Source organism: Jaculus jaculus, chromosome 17 (assembly GCF_020740685.1).
Source record: "Jaculus jaculus isolate mJacJac1 chromosome 17, mJacJac1.mat.Y.cur, whole genome shotgun sequence".
In the NCBI taxonomy this organism is placed as follows: domain Eukaryota; kingdom Metazoa; phylum Chordata; class Mammalia; order Rodentia; family Dipodidae; genus Jaculus; species Jaculus jaculus.
In genome coordinates this window covers 64,252,661-64,270,208 of record NC_059118.1, presented here as the reverse complement: position 1 = coordinate 64,270,208, position 17,548 = coordinate 64,252,661, and the positions used below count along the sequence as shown (strand labels likewise).

General features: G+C 43.4%; 1 protein-coding gene across 1 annotated transcript in view; it reads right to left on the bottom strand.

Moving 5' to 3' along the window:
- The window catches only part of F13a1 (coagulation factor XIII A chain), a 171,592-nt gene that overhangs the window by 66,176 nt on the left and 87,868 nt on the right, over window positions 1-17,548 (bottom strand). The window contains exons 7-8 of the mRNA XM_004666130.2: window positions 8,374-8,548; window positions 5,449-5,587 (exon numbers count right to left, since the gene is read on the bottom strand). Coding sequence (XP_004666187.2) covers window positions 5,449-5,587; window positions 8,374-8,548 — 314 coding nt within the window. The remainder of the gene's footprint in view (window positions 1-5,448; window positions 5,588-8,373; window positions 8,549-17,548) is intronic.

Sequence of the window (17,548 nt, the reverse complement as noted above, 5' to 3'; positions counted from 1 at the left end):
GGTCCTTGGACTTTGCCAGCATACCCCTGGGTTTCATCTGTGGACTAAGGACGTTTCCATCTTTGAACAGCACAGCCGGAAGCTTGCATGCAGGATAATGGATTTGACTGCGTGGCCACTTCCCATGGGAGCAGCACTGCTTCCCCGGGCTGAGGGTGAAAATCTCTCCCTCGGTCTCCCTGATTGCCTGCGCACATTATGACCGCCTTATGACCCTGTCTCATTTCCCTCGGAGTCCTGAGTGCCTGGTGATTGGGCATAGTGGTGTGCAGGGAGGATTCACAATAGGGTGAAATGATATTTGTTCAGCTGAATTAGCATTTTACGTTTTTCCCCCAACACTGTCATTTATTCAGCGCTTGCTCTATTCCCCGCATGCTGCTACACACAGGCAAAAATAAACAACAATGACATCAGATATTGCTTTCCCAGGGTGGGCAACATTCCAATGGAGACGGGCAAGAGAAGGGCACCATTTTTTCCACCCAGAATCATCCAATCAGACTGCTCATTCCAGCCAAAGGGCACAAGGTAACGCACTGAGAAGGAGGTGCCGGCCCTCCACTGAAATGTTTCTTGACCCCACTAGGTGCCATTATCCTTGTTTGTAAAGATTGCTGCCATTTCTACAGTGAGCTCTGTATAATAAAGTGGTGAAGCTGAACTCTTGCAAGGCACAGCACAGCAGTCATTGTCCCTGCCCATCTACAGTAGGTGACACTCCCTCCTCAAGGAACCTTCACATTGCTCCTACTGCTGGAACAGTAGTAAAGCTCAGGGCCTGGGTTTCATGAAGCTGGCCACATTGTCACGCTTCCCCCAAACTGCACATCCTCCAGGTGCTCTCAGAGAGGAACATCCACCATGCTGTGGACATGAGGTGGCAGTCCAGGGAGTAGGAAGATAAGAGTCAGCAAGGGATGGAGTCCAGGTATGGTCACTTGGCTCAACACCCCTCACACAGTCCTCAGCAAGCTCTCTGGCAGGCTTGCTCCTGGCTTTGGCACTTGGAGGTTTAGCTGAGTCTTGGGGAGGAGGATGCCATGAACTGTTGGGACCTTACTGGACAAATCAGTTCATCACAAACTGTCACCTTTGGGTCCTAAGTATTGAAGAGATGGGCAGAAGGAAAGAAGGATATTCAAAAGGAGAGGTAGAGAAGAGAGAGAGAAGATAGAGAAGCAGGAATAAGAATCCAGAATTGTGTTCAATGGAGCCTATTGAGGAAAGAAGTCTGGGGTGCTTGGGGAGGTCACCTGCTCCGGAGATTTGTTCTAGGAGCTTTGTTCATTTGGCTGCTTGCTGTCAGAAGCTGACCTCTGAGTGGTTAGCTGAAACCTAGTAAATCATTCCCACCGGCACCTTAGCCTCTGTTCAGCACCAATGAGCTCTCCCCCACCTCTCTTTTCAGATCAGCCCCTTCATCCTACAGTGAGAAGCATTGCTTTAATTAGAATTTAGTCTACCACCATGGTTAGGATGAGTTCAGCATATTGTACCGGAAAGTGCATGTGTTGGGGACAGAGTTTTCTGGAACATACACATATATATGACAAGATGTCTTGGGGTGGGACCAAAATCTAAACACAGAATTGACTTGTGGTTCACATACACCTTGTACACACAACCTGAAGGTAATTCCAGAAAGCATATCTTAATGGTATCTATGTCTGACAGTGGCCCTCATGTGAGGCCAGGCATGGAATTCATGTTTTGGGTTTTGGAACATTTCAGATTTCAGTTTTGGATTAGAGATGTTCAACCTAAATTTTACCTGGATAGGATAGCCTTGTTTAAAGTCATAGCCACCTCTCCAGAACAGGGCAGCTGGGAAGACCCTTCTCATTGTTTTGATGAGGAACTGGAAGCCCAGTGAGGTGACATTGTTTTCTCAAAGACACACAGCAAGGAACAACAGAACTCAGTGCCTGCCATGGAGGGTAGCTATGTGTCCCAGGAGAGTCCCCCCAGCCCCTTGATAAGAAGTGCCCTTGTCAGGGACTGTGGCTTCCTATGACAAAAGCAGCCTTTTAAGTGTGCCAGTGTTTGGAAGGACAAGTTTCTACTTTCTGCTTTAAAAATACCCTCAGAGTGAATGAAAATACTTAGTAGCAGAGGCCAGTAAGGTAAAAAAGAGACATAAAGGGTAGAGAAAGGAAGGGAGGAGGATACTTAATAGGTTGATATTGTATATATGTAATTACAATGATTGTAATGGGGAAGTAATATGATGGAGAATGGAATTTCAAATGGGAAAGCGTGGGGGTGGGGAGGGAGGGAATTACCATGGGATATATTTTATAATCATGGAAAATGTTAATAAAAATTAAAAAAAAAAGTAAAAGGGATGCTGGGTTCAAAGGGGAAACTTGGGGGAGTGAGGACATTACTATGGGATATTATTTACAATCATGGAAGTTATTAATAAAAAGTAATAGATAAATGTAAAAAAAGCAGGATCCAGCCAGGTGTGGTAGCACACACCTTTAATTCCAGCATTTGGGAGGTAGAGGTGGGAGGATTGCTGTGAGTTCAAGGCCACCCTGAGACTACATAGTAAATTCCAGGTCAGCCTGGGCTAGATTGAGACCCTACCTCGAAAATCCAAAAATAAATAAATAATTAATGACAAAAAAATACCCTCAGCGTGACAGAAGCAGTTCTCATCCTAGGACGCATGGCACCTCTGTTTTCTGACTTCTTTAAGATACCAAGGCAGATTGTGACATATTGTCACCATGAGGGTTCAGCTGTCCCACTAATAATGAAGGCCACCACAGCAGCTGATGTTCATGTGGCATCTGTTCTACTTGGCCCTGTGCTGGGAGAAGCAGGGGGTCTTGTCATTTCCATGTGAGAGGAAGAAGGAGACACAGAGAAGTTATGCCTCCCCCAAGGTCACACAGCTAGTCTGTGGTAGAGCCAAGTCATTGTCTGAGACTTCTGCCTCAGTACGTCGGAGCTGGGCTAGCATAGGCCATGGCCAGAGAGATGCTTAGTCAGCACACGTTCCCACCTACCAAGAAGCCAGCAAGGGGGAGCAAAGGAGCCTGGGACAGTCCGTACAGGCTGGGAGCAGAGCCCCAGGTGCTAAGGTAGAGTTTTAAGAAAGGCCCTGGAGGAGTTAATGGTACTAGGAATAGAGAGAAGAAATTGGAATAGGGACTCAAAAGAGATAAAGGTTCAAGAGCAAGATCTAACCACCTCGCAAGGGTATCAACTCTGTTTAGGGCCTTGCTGGGTTGCTCAGGGGATTCTCCATGGTGATTTATCATAGGAGATATTTGAGTCAGTAGCCAAAGGACTTCAGTTGCCTACAAAGGCTGTGTGTGTGTGTGTGTGTGTGTGTGTGTGTGTGTGTGTGTGTGTGCATGTGTGGGTGTGTGGGTGTATGTGTATAGAAAGAAATACAGAACCGAGAATGCCAAGCAGTTCTCCTTGGGCCATTTCAACGGTCACAGTGGGCTTTGGGGGACTGGACATTGCAGCCTGGTTTTGTCATGCCACAGACACACAGGGCTGCTAGCTGATAATTCTGTGCACTTAAATGATTCTTTCAATTGCTGTTCGGTTTCCAGGGGCAAGGCTTTGTTTAGCCCAAGCTCTCCTGCTTACCCTGGGTCAGCTCATTCTTTCAAAGGAGAGGTTCTATTCTTTACTCATAGTGACAGGTTACTGCTAGTTTGGGGAATTTCAGCAGTTCCCCTTACTCCATCCTCTCCTCCGATGGCATTTACAGGCCCTAGTGAGTGAATAACTGCTCCTGGAACTGACCCATGCCTGCAACACGGGGCGCCTAGGGGTTTCTAACTTTTAATTCATCTTAAAGTGAGCCTACAACCATCCACCACGCCCATTTGGGTACTTTTACAACTGACAGTGTTTTAACTTTATTACTTGTAAAGCACAACTATGGGAGACACATTTTTGGCCTGGAAATTTTACCTAGTTCAATGTCTGGCGATAGCTGAAATTATGTCTTTGTTTCCTTCCATACAGAGCTTCCTAAATATCCTTCCATTTTTTTTTTGTTGTTGTTCATTTTTATTTATTTATTTGAAAGTGACAGAGAGAGAGAGGGAGAGAAAGACAGATAGAGAGGGAATGGGTGCGCCAGGGCTTCCAGCCACTGCAAACGAACTCCAGACATGTGCGCCCTCTTGTGCATCTGGCTAACGTGGGTCCTGGGGAAATGAGCCTTGAACCAGGGTCCTTAGGCTTCACAGGCAAGCACTTAACCGCTAAGCCATCTCTCCAGCCCTCCTTCCATTTTTGACCCTAGGGATTTTTCTTCTTTTAAGGGGACTAGCTGGACTGGGGAGTTCTCAAGAAAAAACAAAATTGCCTTGTGATTTCACACTCCCCATAGGATGGGGAAGCTTGCAATACAATCGTTCTGGGCACTGGAAGAAACATGCGACCAGTGTTCTAAAGCCATGCCAATCTCACTCCCACCTGGATCTTTGAACCAAAGCTGGGCAAGCAGTCAAGGCCAACATCAGTTCAAACTGCCACCCCAGGTTGGAGAGGAGCTAAACGTGATGACCCAGTACCCATGTATATCTAGATGCACAAAGTGGTATATGCATCTGGAGTTCCTTTGCAGTGGCTAGAGGTCCTGATATGTTTTTCTTTCCTTGCATATGTCTTTTCTTGCTCTCTCTCTCTCTCTCTCTCTCTCTCTCTCTCTCTCTAATTAAAAGAGTGACCCAATATTGCTGAGTTAAAAATAGGCATATTTGGGCTAGAGAGATGGCTTAGCAGTTAAGGCACTTGCCTGCAAAACCTAAGGACCCATGTGGTGAGTGCATCTGGAGTTTGTTTGCAGTGGCTAGAGGCCTTGACATGCCCATACACACACACACTCTCTCTCTTCCTCTCTCTCTTTCTCCCTCTCTCTGTCTCAAATAAAATAGATTTATAAAAATAGGTAGGCTAAGAATAAAGACAGCTTAGGAGTTTACCAGATATGTAACCCTTTGGAAACTTTTCTAGGCTGCATTTTCTCCTCTGTAAATAGGGGTATGAATACCACCCGCCTGATGTGACAGCTCAGGACCCCAGATCAGATCATGTGCACGCAGAGAATGGTACACAGGAAACACTTAGCAGATCGTAATGCTGACCTCCAGTTTCTCATCAAGCATAGTCTTTGAACCTTGTAAGGTTCAGAAAAACAGCCTAGGTACGTGTGTTAGTCAAGTCCATGGCTGGTTTTGGTGGCTACTGTCCCATAGATAATTGACATTTCTTCTAGGATCCCAAACTGCCAGCTCAGTAGCCTGTCTGATTCACTAGGCAAAGCATTCTGTGACGGTCGGCATCCCTGCGTTAGGTATGAAACGATCTTTGAAACAGTAGTGGGAAACAAGAGCAGAGCTGCTCCGCGGCGAGCATGCGACCGCGCTTGCCCTGGGTCCAGACCGGGCTGTCGGGAGAAAGACTCACCACACGGAGTCCTTGGTGAGTTTGGAGCTCACGTTCCCATCTTCTTCCAGGAAGATGTCCATTTGCAAGTTGGCATCGTTGTCATGGGCGGAGAAGTAATTGGTAACGACTCGAGCTGGAATTCCAAGGCATCGCAAAACTACGGGAGAGAACCATCACGGGCACATTCAACAAACTTCACCAGGGCGTAGGAAGAAATCTGTGTGTGTGGACTTTCTCTCGTCCCAACATAGAAAGCCCCTCTGGCCATACTTCCAGAATGTTCCGTACTGAAGAGAGATGACTTGTTCAGCCCTTCCCCAGCCCCCCACGACTGGAAAGACATCTTGTGACATTGTGGGGCCTTTAGAACTACAGTTGGTACCAAGAAAACCAGCCGGAAAAGGAACCTAGTAAAACTGCTATAATAATTTATGGCCCTCAGTGTAGTATTACCTTAGTCTAATTCATGGGACCATGTTCCTTTTAAAAATAGAATTTTTTTAAAGCCAGGCTTAAAGGTGCACACCTTAAATCCCAGCACTCAGGATTGCCATGAGTTCAAGACCAGCCTGAGACAAGATAGTGAATTCCAGGCTATCCTGAGATAGAGTGAGATCCTCCCTTGAAAAACCACACCAAAAAGGATGCCTGTTCAGAAAGCCAACTGGAAGGTAGGAATATAGAGGGCAGGCCCTCTGTGGGGCTTGCTTTTCCTGTGTGACACTGTTCACGGCGACACCCTGGGTTCGTTTTTATTGTTTGATTATAAATTACCTGGGCGCTTCTTCTGCCATATGCATCCACTGATCAAGCTTAATCCAATGTCCTCCCTGGCTCCCAGGATGCCAGACATCAGGGCTCATTGAAAATAATTCAGCTGACAATTTTAAGATTAATGACTTGGCCTGCCTTTTTTGATTCCTCTCAAGAATAGTTTAGCATTTTTAAACAAAGCCTATCCACCTCCCTGTCAATCTTGGAAATCCAAACACAAATCTGGTAGTTTGGTGGTTCTTTAAATATCTTAGCCTCAAACCCCAAACAAGGGTGGCAGACATCACTGGCTCACACCTTCTTCTGCCACCCTTTATTCACCCATGGTCTTTCTAGTTCAATAACTGGCACCCATGACCTTACCAGTGCACTCACTTTGTGTTTCTGGTGAGTTCTAGTGTGAGCCACTGAACACTAATTCACATTTTGCAAAGGGGTCTTGCTCTGGAGACTATCTTGCTCATAATTGAAGACAGGCGACAGCTGACTTTGGGCACCAGCCTCTTCTGCTCACCACTGCGATCCTCTGGGTCTGTCACTGCGAGCTCTTCACAATGTTGGTCTTCCTTTTCTTACTTTGCCACCAAGGCCTGCTCAGACACAGGTCTAAGCTCTTTTATGTAAAAGCCACAAATGGACTTAAGGTGCTCACTATTTTATCAATAGGATTTGAGGTAGGGCAGTGAGACTGTATGTGTGGGGAGGACCGGGGTCTGTTCTAGTTTCCTGGAGTCATTTGATAAGAGCGACCATCTCGCATTGCCTTGGCTTGGGGGCCCTGGAGGAGAAAGCTGCCCTCCAACTTTCAACCGATCATGTAGCTCAGGCGTTTGTCTGGAATGTCAAGGACCAGCCCTTCTAGAAGACTGATTCTTTATGTCTTTATCGCTCCCAGGAAACACACATTCCTTTAGCCCTTGGCATATTCAAAATGCTAAAAATATTTTTATTTATTTGATGTCACAGGGAACAGCTCAGACAAGACAAAACATAATTTCTTTTTACTTAGAACACTGACAGAGCCCTAGACTTACAACTTTGAGTTAAAAATTGATGGGTTTCACAATAATTTCTAAAAAATGGCTTTGCTGGGCTGGAGAGATGGCTTAGCAGTTAAGGCACTTGTGTGGGAAGCCCAAGGACCCAGGTTCGAGTCCCCAAAACCCACATAAGACAGATGCACAAGGTGGCACATGTGTCTAGGGTCCATTTGCAGTGGTTGGAGGCCCTGGTGTTCCTATTCTCTATCTGCCTCTTCCTTTCTCTCTCCCTCTCTCTCAAATAAATAAATAAGCAAGATAATTTTTAAAATGCTTTAAAAATGGCTTTTCCCAGGCCTCTAGCATCTTGTTTTTTTTTTCTTTTATTAAAATAGGCTAGCTGGCTAAAACATTTTTATTAATGAGCAGACAAGAAAAAAACTCTGACTTGTTTAATGTTTCTCCCATCTGTAGAAATGGATTATGAATGAAAATCATTACCAATAATGAAGATATACTGAAATGAATGCTGTTTTAAAAAATATTTACTGAATTAAATATAACATTACATGGTTAGAAATGCAAATGCCACTTTGAAAAAAATGGTGCATGAGGCTGAAGATAAGGACTCTGCTCTCGTGTGCTTTGCTGGGTGGAGTTAATGTTGGGTGGATGAAACACAAGAGGAGGTGAGGGTGGCGTATTATGTCCTAATGTCTAATTGCTCACAGGTGAAGAGACAGATGAGACCAACTACCATAAGCTCTTTATAACAAAAGTTCAAGTATTTACAGAATTCTTAATAAATAGGAATATTTCTATAACTTTTCAATAGTAAGCAAAGCATACCTTCCCTTATAGTTCATTATTTTAGGATCTTTCTTTAATGGCTCACATTTCCTCCCACTTTCTTCCTTTGTTTCCACAACCCACCCTCCCACAGCTCTGAATGATGGATTGTGTAGGAAACAATCTATCATGCTTTCCACAAAGATTCTACATTCCAAGAGACTATGAACGCATTTGATCCAGTACAGTTTAATTATGTATTGACTAGATCCGAGAATAGTCACCCATAAATTCTATACAGCCAACAGGGGCTGCTAAGTCTCTTTGTCAGGTTATAGACAAAATATTTTGAAGTGAAATTTTCTTTACATTAAAAAATGTCAGTCGACTGGATACTTACATGTGTTAAAGACACCGGCAAAAACCCAACACTGGCCGTAGCGGACTGGATTTGTAGAGCTCTTATATTCCAACAGAATGTCAATACTTCCAGTCCAGGCTGATGGAGGAACACCATAGGCATAGACATTATCCCACGAGCCAACAAGGACGCCTTCATCATCTTTGGCATTTACCTAAAGGAGGTCATGACAGGTGGGAAGCAAGAAAGGTTATTTTGATGACTCCCTTCCACCTTGGGCAAGCTAAGGCTTCCAGTGCTTTCCACATGTTCTGATTTGAGAGAATACGCCTCACTCCTGTTCAACTCTCTCTTGTGTTGTCAAGAGAAATGATGCAGAAACTAAGCTTTGCAAAGGAGAGACCTGCTAACGAAGGCTGCTCTGCAGTGATGCGTCGTTATGGCAGAGTGCAGCTGAGAGGCAGGTTAGAAGAGTCTCCTCTGTCCAGGTGACCAAGAAAAGATCTGCCTTGGGGAACTGGTCTGGATTAGTATTACACGGGGAAGACGGGAGGAAGGGCTCAGGAGGCTGTCTTGTGTTTGTTTTTGTGGAAAGAGAACTCAAACCTGACAAATGAGAAATCAGTGGTCCATTGGGCTCTGACATCAGTCATGAGTGGTGGATGCCAAGGAACTGCAAAAGTTAACACATGTTGCCATAGGAACCACTAAGAGTTAATAAAAGCTGCATTCCCATGGTTACCTCACAGAATTTATGTTTGAATTTCATTAAAGAAATTTTGTCTTTTAAAAACATTTTATTGTCAATTTTCATATACGTACATAGTGTATTTTGATCATAACCCCTCCCGTTATTTTCTTTGGCACCTTACACCCTTCCTATGTGACTTCTTTCCACCTGGTTACTCTTCTACACTGATGACTTTTTTGCTCTCCTCCATGATCCATGATGACATGTTGGTAAACCCAATATTGTACAGCAGCTCCCAGACTGTGAATGCAGCGGTCACTTCATGTCCAGTGGACAGTGCTCCAAAGCACTCCTCCCCACCTTCTGGCCCTTACATTCTTTCCACCCCCACCTTCTGCAATGTTTCTTGAGCTTTAGTGGGTGTGATAAGCATGTCTTATTTGGTGTTGAGCACTTAACTGTAACTTTTTAGCACTTGGATGAGTCTCACGTCTCCCAAGAAGTGGTTACCAACATCCACAGAAAGAAGCTTCTCAGACTGCAAGTGAGAAGAGTGCCAGCATATGGACACAAACATCCGTGTTTAGAAGGCATTTGATGAGCACAACATACCCACTTGGGCAAACACAAGTAGTAGCTTCCTTCTAGAGCCTATGACCTTATACACCATCAGCTTTTGAGTAGGTTTTCAGTACTAGGCATGCATTCCTGTGGAGTAGTCCTTAGATCCAATCACCCATATTATTACCCCATAATACTCATGTCACTACTGCACATACTGTCTCACTAGTTCAATTGCATAGCTCGCAGATTCCCTTGCTGGTTAAGACTGTTGATGATCTTTCTCCCCCAGCAGGCTGCACACTTCTTTCCAGCAAGGAGGAGGCTTCCTGTTCTATTCCACCTGGATTTCTCGGGGTCCCAAAAGCCAATACTTGTGGTATCTTCAGCAATATTCTTGTGGGCTTCTCCCAGAGCATGGAATATGCATATGCATTTCTTGAAAAGATTCGCAGGTAACCCATGTGCACATTAGTCTGAGAAGCATAGCTCCTGAGGAAGCTGAAGGTATTAGTAAGTGATATAAAATCCAGATCCGGAGCATGTGCACTTAGGTTACAAAAGCTACGGATATTAAAGCGTGGTGACTTCTGTGTTGTGGCTGCCTCGCCAGCCATCAGTGCACCCTTAGAGCCTGCTGGGACGTCTCTGTTTGGCATGCTGCCTTTGGTTGGAAAGGGCTCTGTTCTCCGAAAGATTCATTACTTCCTGGAGAACAGAGATCAGCTCTGTGAAAATCTATGTCTTTCTGAATCCCAGGAAGTTTAAGCAGAGTGTTAGTGTTTATAATTGCATCTATGTTCAACACACACTGAATAGGAACAAGACCTTGAACCTGGGGAGAGATGGGGAAGAAGTCAGGTGAGTATAAGTAAATGTTCATGGACTGGAGGAAGAAATATGTCTTTTTCTGTAGAATGGTAGAATTGAGGCCCAAAGGAGAGAATAATCAATTGGATTGGAGGATGATTGCTTGGGTTGTCTGGGGTTTTCAGAGGAGATTTTATGCAAGCCATCCAGAATCAAATACATGTTTGATGTTGGGAAATAATGACAGGTTTAGGAACTTCTCTAAAAGGTTATTATGTGAGTAATCAGTACTGGATGAAACAAGTAATACCAACAAAAGACAGACCCAACAAAAATGTGCATGTATCTTCTATGGTGAAGGGAAGCCACTGAGAGGTGAGATTCACTCCAGCCCTGGGTGGCTTTGCCCAAAGAGAGGCTTCTGTGGAGTGCTGTTGAGGGAACTGCTTTCCAGTTTGACTTAGGCATGCTGCTTCCCTCACCTTTGACTTTGTCTCCAGTCAGGTTAGAGTGGAGAGTTTTAGTCACTCCCCAGGGAAGGTGTTCAATGCAGACAAAATGATCACTTTGGAAATTTATGAAAGACTGAATTCAGCTGGCAGAAAACTCATTTCTTTTTTTTTAAAAAAGACACACAAACACATACACACACACACATATATATATGTTAAGAGATAGGGAGAGTGAGAGTGAGAGATACACAGAGAAAGAATTGGTGTGCCAGGGCCTCAGCCACTGAAAACAAACTCCAGATGCTTGTGCCACCTAGTATGCATGTGTGACCTTGCTCTTGCATCACCTTTGTGTGTCTGGCTTACGTGAGATCTGGAGAGAGATTGAACATGGGTCCTTAGGCTTCACAGACAAGCATCTTAACAGCTGAGCCATCTCTCCAGCCCTACAATAATATTTTAATTATGATTTTTATTTATTTGCAAGTAGGGAGAGAGACAGAGAAAAGAAACAGAGAGAGAGAAAGTGAGAATGGGCACACCAGAGCCACTAGCTGCTACAACTGAACACCAGATGCATGTTCCACTTTGTGTATCTGGCTTTATGTGGGTGCTGGGGAATCAAACCTAGGTTGTTAGGATTTGCAGACAAGCACCTTAACCACTGAGCAATCTCTCCAGCTCAAATGCCTTTCTTGGATGTGAATGTTAACCTAGACTGTAGATCCTGAACTGACTAGAGTTCACAAGGGTCTACCTAACCATTCTGGCTGTATTCACGAAGAGAACTTGTCATTGCAAGTAAGTTAACTATTAAAAATATGTATCTTTTATGATGGAGCCTGAAGAGTGTCTATGGTGCAATTTGGTTTTGTGGGCCATAGACTGGACATGGGACTCATATTACCAGTCTCCTGTCAGTGAGAAGTAGAATAGGGTCTACAGATCCCCGAGGTCAAAGTTCCTAAACCATGGCCCCAATGACTGATTTTCTGATAGATACACATTCATTAGAAGGGCTATTAATAGCATCAAGCTGAACCCAAATCAGCTAGGGAGAAGAGTAAGAAAAGAATTGCCGCCTTCCCTACAGGCCTTTTAATTGTTAATGCTCAGTGGTATCCCTGTGACTACATAAATCACAATTCTCATTTATTAGCATTTGGCCAGATTACCTCCTGTTTTCTAATTAGAACATTGATTTCTAGGGAGCTCAGACACTGAAAGATAAGTCTTCAGTGACAGGTGGAAAGGGTTAAAGCAAAATAACCCTTTCGAAACAAGAAGATGTATTTGGTGGACAACTCAAAGGCATGCTGGCCCTTTTTCTTGTCTCAGCTGGCTGTTGCTACAAGCTGTTATGACCTCAAGGTTTGCACAGAGCAGAATAAAATGTCTTGGTCTTGAGTCACTGTGACCAGGTAGACAATATGAGCCCAGGATGTCAGGCCAAAGCTGTTCTCCATTGCAAGATAGTTGTACTACCCTCCCCTGCCCCATAACAGCTAGAGAACTGGCAAAGCAGATGCCACCAGCAACATCGGTGTTGTGATATGATGCATTAACCTTCAACAACTGGCACCAAGAACACATGAGAGATGTGGAATGAAGCTGGGAGGGGCAGCCTGCTCAGATTCCCCTCCTCCAGCCCCCGAACTGTAGAGCTACACGACCCTGACCGTTTTCATTTACTTTTCAAAATCTGGAACTAGATGCTAATCCTTTTGTTGTCCTGAACAAAAGAGTGTAAACAATGATTGTGGGGAAACGGGAGACAAGGTCTGTATCCAGAGTCGGGATATGGTAGGAAACCAAAGGGTGTCTCTCTTGTGTGAATTAGAGAAAGCTCCAGTTACAGCAGTGGCTCCAGCATAGGAAATTTTATAGGATCTTAGAGAAAGGGGCAGAACACAGATGGTCCCTTCTTTAGGTAACCTCCCTTCCCTTCCTCACTGCACCTCTCAGGGCATGTGAGAATAGTATGCTGGCTTCAAGGTGTGGGTCAGGGAGGACTCACACTTGCCTTGGGTTGTGAAGAGACAAGACTTCATCTATTAGAGCTATGCAAGTGTGAAAATAAACAAAAGAAAATAAGGCCTTAAGAAGGAAGAAAGGGAGAGAGAAAGGGAGATAGGAAGAGGGGAAAAAGAGGAGAGAAAGCAGAAACAAATCATACATAGAAGAAACAAGGAATTTTCTCAAGGCCTCTTGGGAGATCACTGACCTAAGGGAATAAGTTGAGGACCAAATCATATCATTACAGAACTAATAGTAAATCATTCACTTCCAGAAGCATAGCAGACACTTAAAAGTAAAATAATGGACATAACTGTCAAGTCTGAGGTAATAAAAAAATAATGAAAAAAGATGCACAGAAGTTCCGGTGAGAGAAGCAGAGGAATGAAAAGGCCGATGTCCTAATTTGTTGCTCTCTCATAGCAAATTGATACCTTCTAAGATGAAAATGTAATTTAAAGGACATAATTACTTTAATTGGTTTCATAATTTTAGAGGATTTTGTTAAGAAATTATGTCTCAAAAAATGATGTCTTATGAAGAGGCAATTATTTGAAGTTTAAAAATTTCTTCTTGTTTTTTTGGTTAGAGTAAAATTTAATAAAATTAAGTAAAACTTAAAATTAAATAGGATTTAAGTACAATTAAATGCAATACTTTCCAATTAAATAGCACGACATCATGCGGTAGAAATACAAACAATGGGACACAGTGGAGAACGCAGAAATAAACATACAAAACTGATTGTTAATTTTTGACAAAGTTTCAAAGCAAATTTCATAGACAAATAGGTCTTCAACAAATGAGGCTGGAAATTTGGATGTTTATATGCAAAATGTGAACTAACTTTGCATAGGATACACCTTGCAAGCAATCAACAGTGCAAATACAGAGAACATGAAAATGTGCAAATCAAATGCCTGGTGATAGGCTAGTAAGGCTAGTATCCAAAACATGCAAAGTGTTCACGTACAGACTTCATTTCTGAGGCGTTCACATACAGAATTCACATGCAGACTTCACATCCGAGATGTCCACATACAGAAAACAAGCAGCATGAGGAAGGGATCTGGTCAGAAATTGCTCACAAAAGGCAGTCGGCACAGTCAGTAGGTAAATGCCATGCTGCCTAGTATCTCTACTCATCAGGGAGGTACAAGTTCAAGGCACATTGAGGTATAGATTCACACCTTTTACAAAGGCTCTTCTCCAAACAATGAATGAAAATATGGGTGAAGATGTGGGAAAAAAGGGGAACTCAAGCATATTGTCAATGAACATGGAAGTGCCTCAAAAACTGAAGCAGAATTACCATATGATTGATGCATGTGTGGGCACATAGCCAAAGGGATTGAAGTCAGTATAAGAAATAAGGACATGGGCTGGAGAGATGGCTTAGCGGTTAGGCGCCTGCCTGTGAAGCCTAAGGACCCTGGTTCAAGGCTCAGTTCCCCAGGTCCCACGTTAGCCATATGCACAAGGGGGCGCATGCATCTGGAGTTCGTTTGCAGTGGCTGGAAACCCTGACGCGCCCATTCTCTCTCTCTCCCTCTATCTGTCTCTCTGTGTCTGTCGCTCTCAAATAAAAAATAAATAAAAAGTGAAGAAGAAATAAGGACATGAGTGCTAGGGAATTGAACTTGGTGCATTAGGCTTTGCAGGCAAGTGCCTTACCAGCTAAGCCATCTCTCCAGCCCCAGATTCTTAATGAAGAAGAAAACTATGGTCTTAAACAGAAACTTATTCTTTAAGTTTTCCTGGATTGTCTGAATTCCATTAAAAGAGAAGTGGGGTGTTTTTATTGTTTCTTTGTGAAACCAAAAGTAAGATCATTCATAAATGCTAGTGGAAGATGTTGTGCCAAGAGATCCATCATGTCCAGTTCTGCAGCGAGAATGCACATGCTGTTTTCCTCTTCATACTTCCTGAGTACTTAAACGCTGCTTAAAAATTTAGTCCAGGGAGATGATGGAACTTCACATTGTCTGTCAGAGGAGCTGTGCAGTGGAGTGAGCTACGGCTCCAGCTTCAAGACTGAAGTCCATGCGGCGTTACTACACAAGACTTGCTCACGCAGAGGCAGTGGTTGCAAGGGGGCATGGAGAGGCAGTCATCCGGGAGGTAGACCAGCAAGGCTTTGGGCAGTGTTGTTTATGTATTTCCTTAGAACTGAAACCGTCCCCATTGGGAGGGAGGCTCAAAATATTGAGGAAGTGAATGACACTTTAAGGCTTGGGAAGCTCAGAACTTCCCAAGCTCACATGGCCCTCCCCCCAGGTTGTATCAGCAGGAACCAACAGTTGTAAGAGACTCTGGTGGGTCTGCCTGCAAATTGTGCAGGAAATTGCAGGGTTCCAGATTCTATGAGATATCACCCATGCTGTGGTGGGGGTGTTCAGCCATGCAGCTGCCTGTTCGTGACCCAGTAAACTCATTGGTTTGCCAAGCCAAAGCTCAAGATAGAATTGTTTCTTTCCCCTGTTATGGGTGCCCTGTTTGGGTGAGAAACATCCATCCCCCCCCAGGAAAAGTCACACGACAGTGGATAATGCAATGTCTCCTGGGTAGGACATCCTTGGTGAAGGGAGTGATTGCAGAGGCAGCCATGTTTGGCTCTGGGGGAGTGCAGTTCATGGCATAGCGGCCCACCCTGCCCTCGGAATCTGTTTGAGGAGTCAAGCTGGGTAGACGTCCACCCTAGAGTAAGAATAATCCTGAGATCCTGTACCTCTGGAAGGACAGAGCAATAGTCCTGGTGCTGGAGCAGATGTTAACTTGCTACTGTCAAGTAAAGAAAAGTGGCATTTTTTGATTGTCCTGTTCCAAGCAGCGTCACTTTGACATATTTTACAGCTAAAATTTGCTTTCTGCTTTTTATAAACATACTGAGAAATCTCTGTTCCCTGTATGCACATTTTATGTGGCTATGATGAAATGACTTTCTCTGTTATAAGCCTATTATATCACTGTTAAATTTCATTGTTAAAAGTTATGTTCTCATAAGACTAGAATTTCTGTAACTCCCTAAGGAAACAGTTTTATACCTAATCCTGCTTGTAGTAGTTTCTCAGACTATTGAATTTAAATTTGGGGCAATATGAACTTCTTCAAAGGCCTATAGTTGTATTTTTGAAGCAGAAGATTTATTCCTTGTAAAAAGCCTTTCTAGGTTTCGTGACCCTCAGCTGCACCAGTGGTGACGGTTCTTAATCATGGGCTCTGTGTCCCAGACAAGCTGGGTTTTTTTTTTTTTTTAAGTGCAATTCTGTAGTTACTGCCCTGGAAAGAAGCAAGAGTGGACCTGTCAGATGTGGGGCTACAAGCCGTCGCCTGCTCTCGGTAACAGCGGCTCCCCTGCTTCTTTCTGTGTATGGATTCAACACTATCCCAAAGAAGCGAATCTAGGAAAGAAAATCTGGAAGCCTTTTGGTTTGGGAATATAGAGATCTGTGTCTTGTGTTGCTCTGCTGGGTTCCAAGTTATATGGTAAGGACAGGAGGAAGACAAATGCAAGTTGAAGATAGCCCAGCAAATAAATACAGCCAAGAGCAAGGACTCTACTTCAAAAATAAATAAATAAATAAATAAATAAATATAAAATCAGTTTAAGGCTGGGGGTACATTTTAGTGAAAAGCACTTACCTAGCTTGTATATGTCCTAAGTTTGATCCATGGTACCATAAAAATCAAATATAAAGAAATGAATATTGGCTTTATAAAATTTAAGCAATTTATTATTTAAAATCTCATTTGAGGAATGTAAGTACAAGACAAAGTCTGGGGGATATATCCTTAGAAAAAATCCTTAGAAATGTCTTAGTAAGGACATGGTTCAGAATATACAGGTAGCAATTACAGCTTGATGGAAGCATGAATAGTTCAATAAGAAAATGCACAGACTCAGAAAAATCACACACCAAGAGAGGTATGTGAGTGCCCAGCAAGGTATGAAAAGTACTGAGCAACATTACTCATCAGAGAAAATAAAATTCAAAGTGACAACAGGATTCTGTGATTCAGCCACTAGATTGGTTAAAATTCGCAAGGCTGAAATCACTAAACCCAGATGAGGCTGAGGGACAACTAGATCACTCATATGTACCTTGTGTGCACAAGGAACAATGCTTCAGCTGTCTTGCAAACCTAACAGATCTTATAAAGTTAATCATGTGCATAGCCTATGAGGTAGATGTGGCATCTTTAGCTATTTACTCCAGATGCAAGCAAGCATGCACATAAAAGAGTTGCCCAAAAATGTTCATAGTAGCTTCATAGTCCTAAGGTGGAACCATCAAAACGGCTCCTTGTAGGTGAATGATAGATGCATTGGGATATGAAACACAGTAACTGCTGCTCAGTAAAGGAAGGATGACCTTAAAGACACATGCACTCATTGATTGGGTCAAAGAAGGCAGTGCTGATCCTACTCTAGGAATCCAACGATGTGAAGTTTAAATAGGCATTTCAGCTATTGCAAGAAAGCATAACAGAGGGGCTCCATAACTGACCAGGAGGAACACAGGGGAAATGTTTGATTTGATGGAAATGTCTATGCTTCCATAGGGTTGGCGGTGATTATCCCCATCGAAACTCACTGATTCAAGCATTTAATATCCACACTTTCAAGGTCATACATTTCACTTAAAAAATCCAATAAAATAACCTTAACCCATATTGTAAAGGC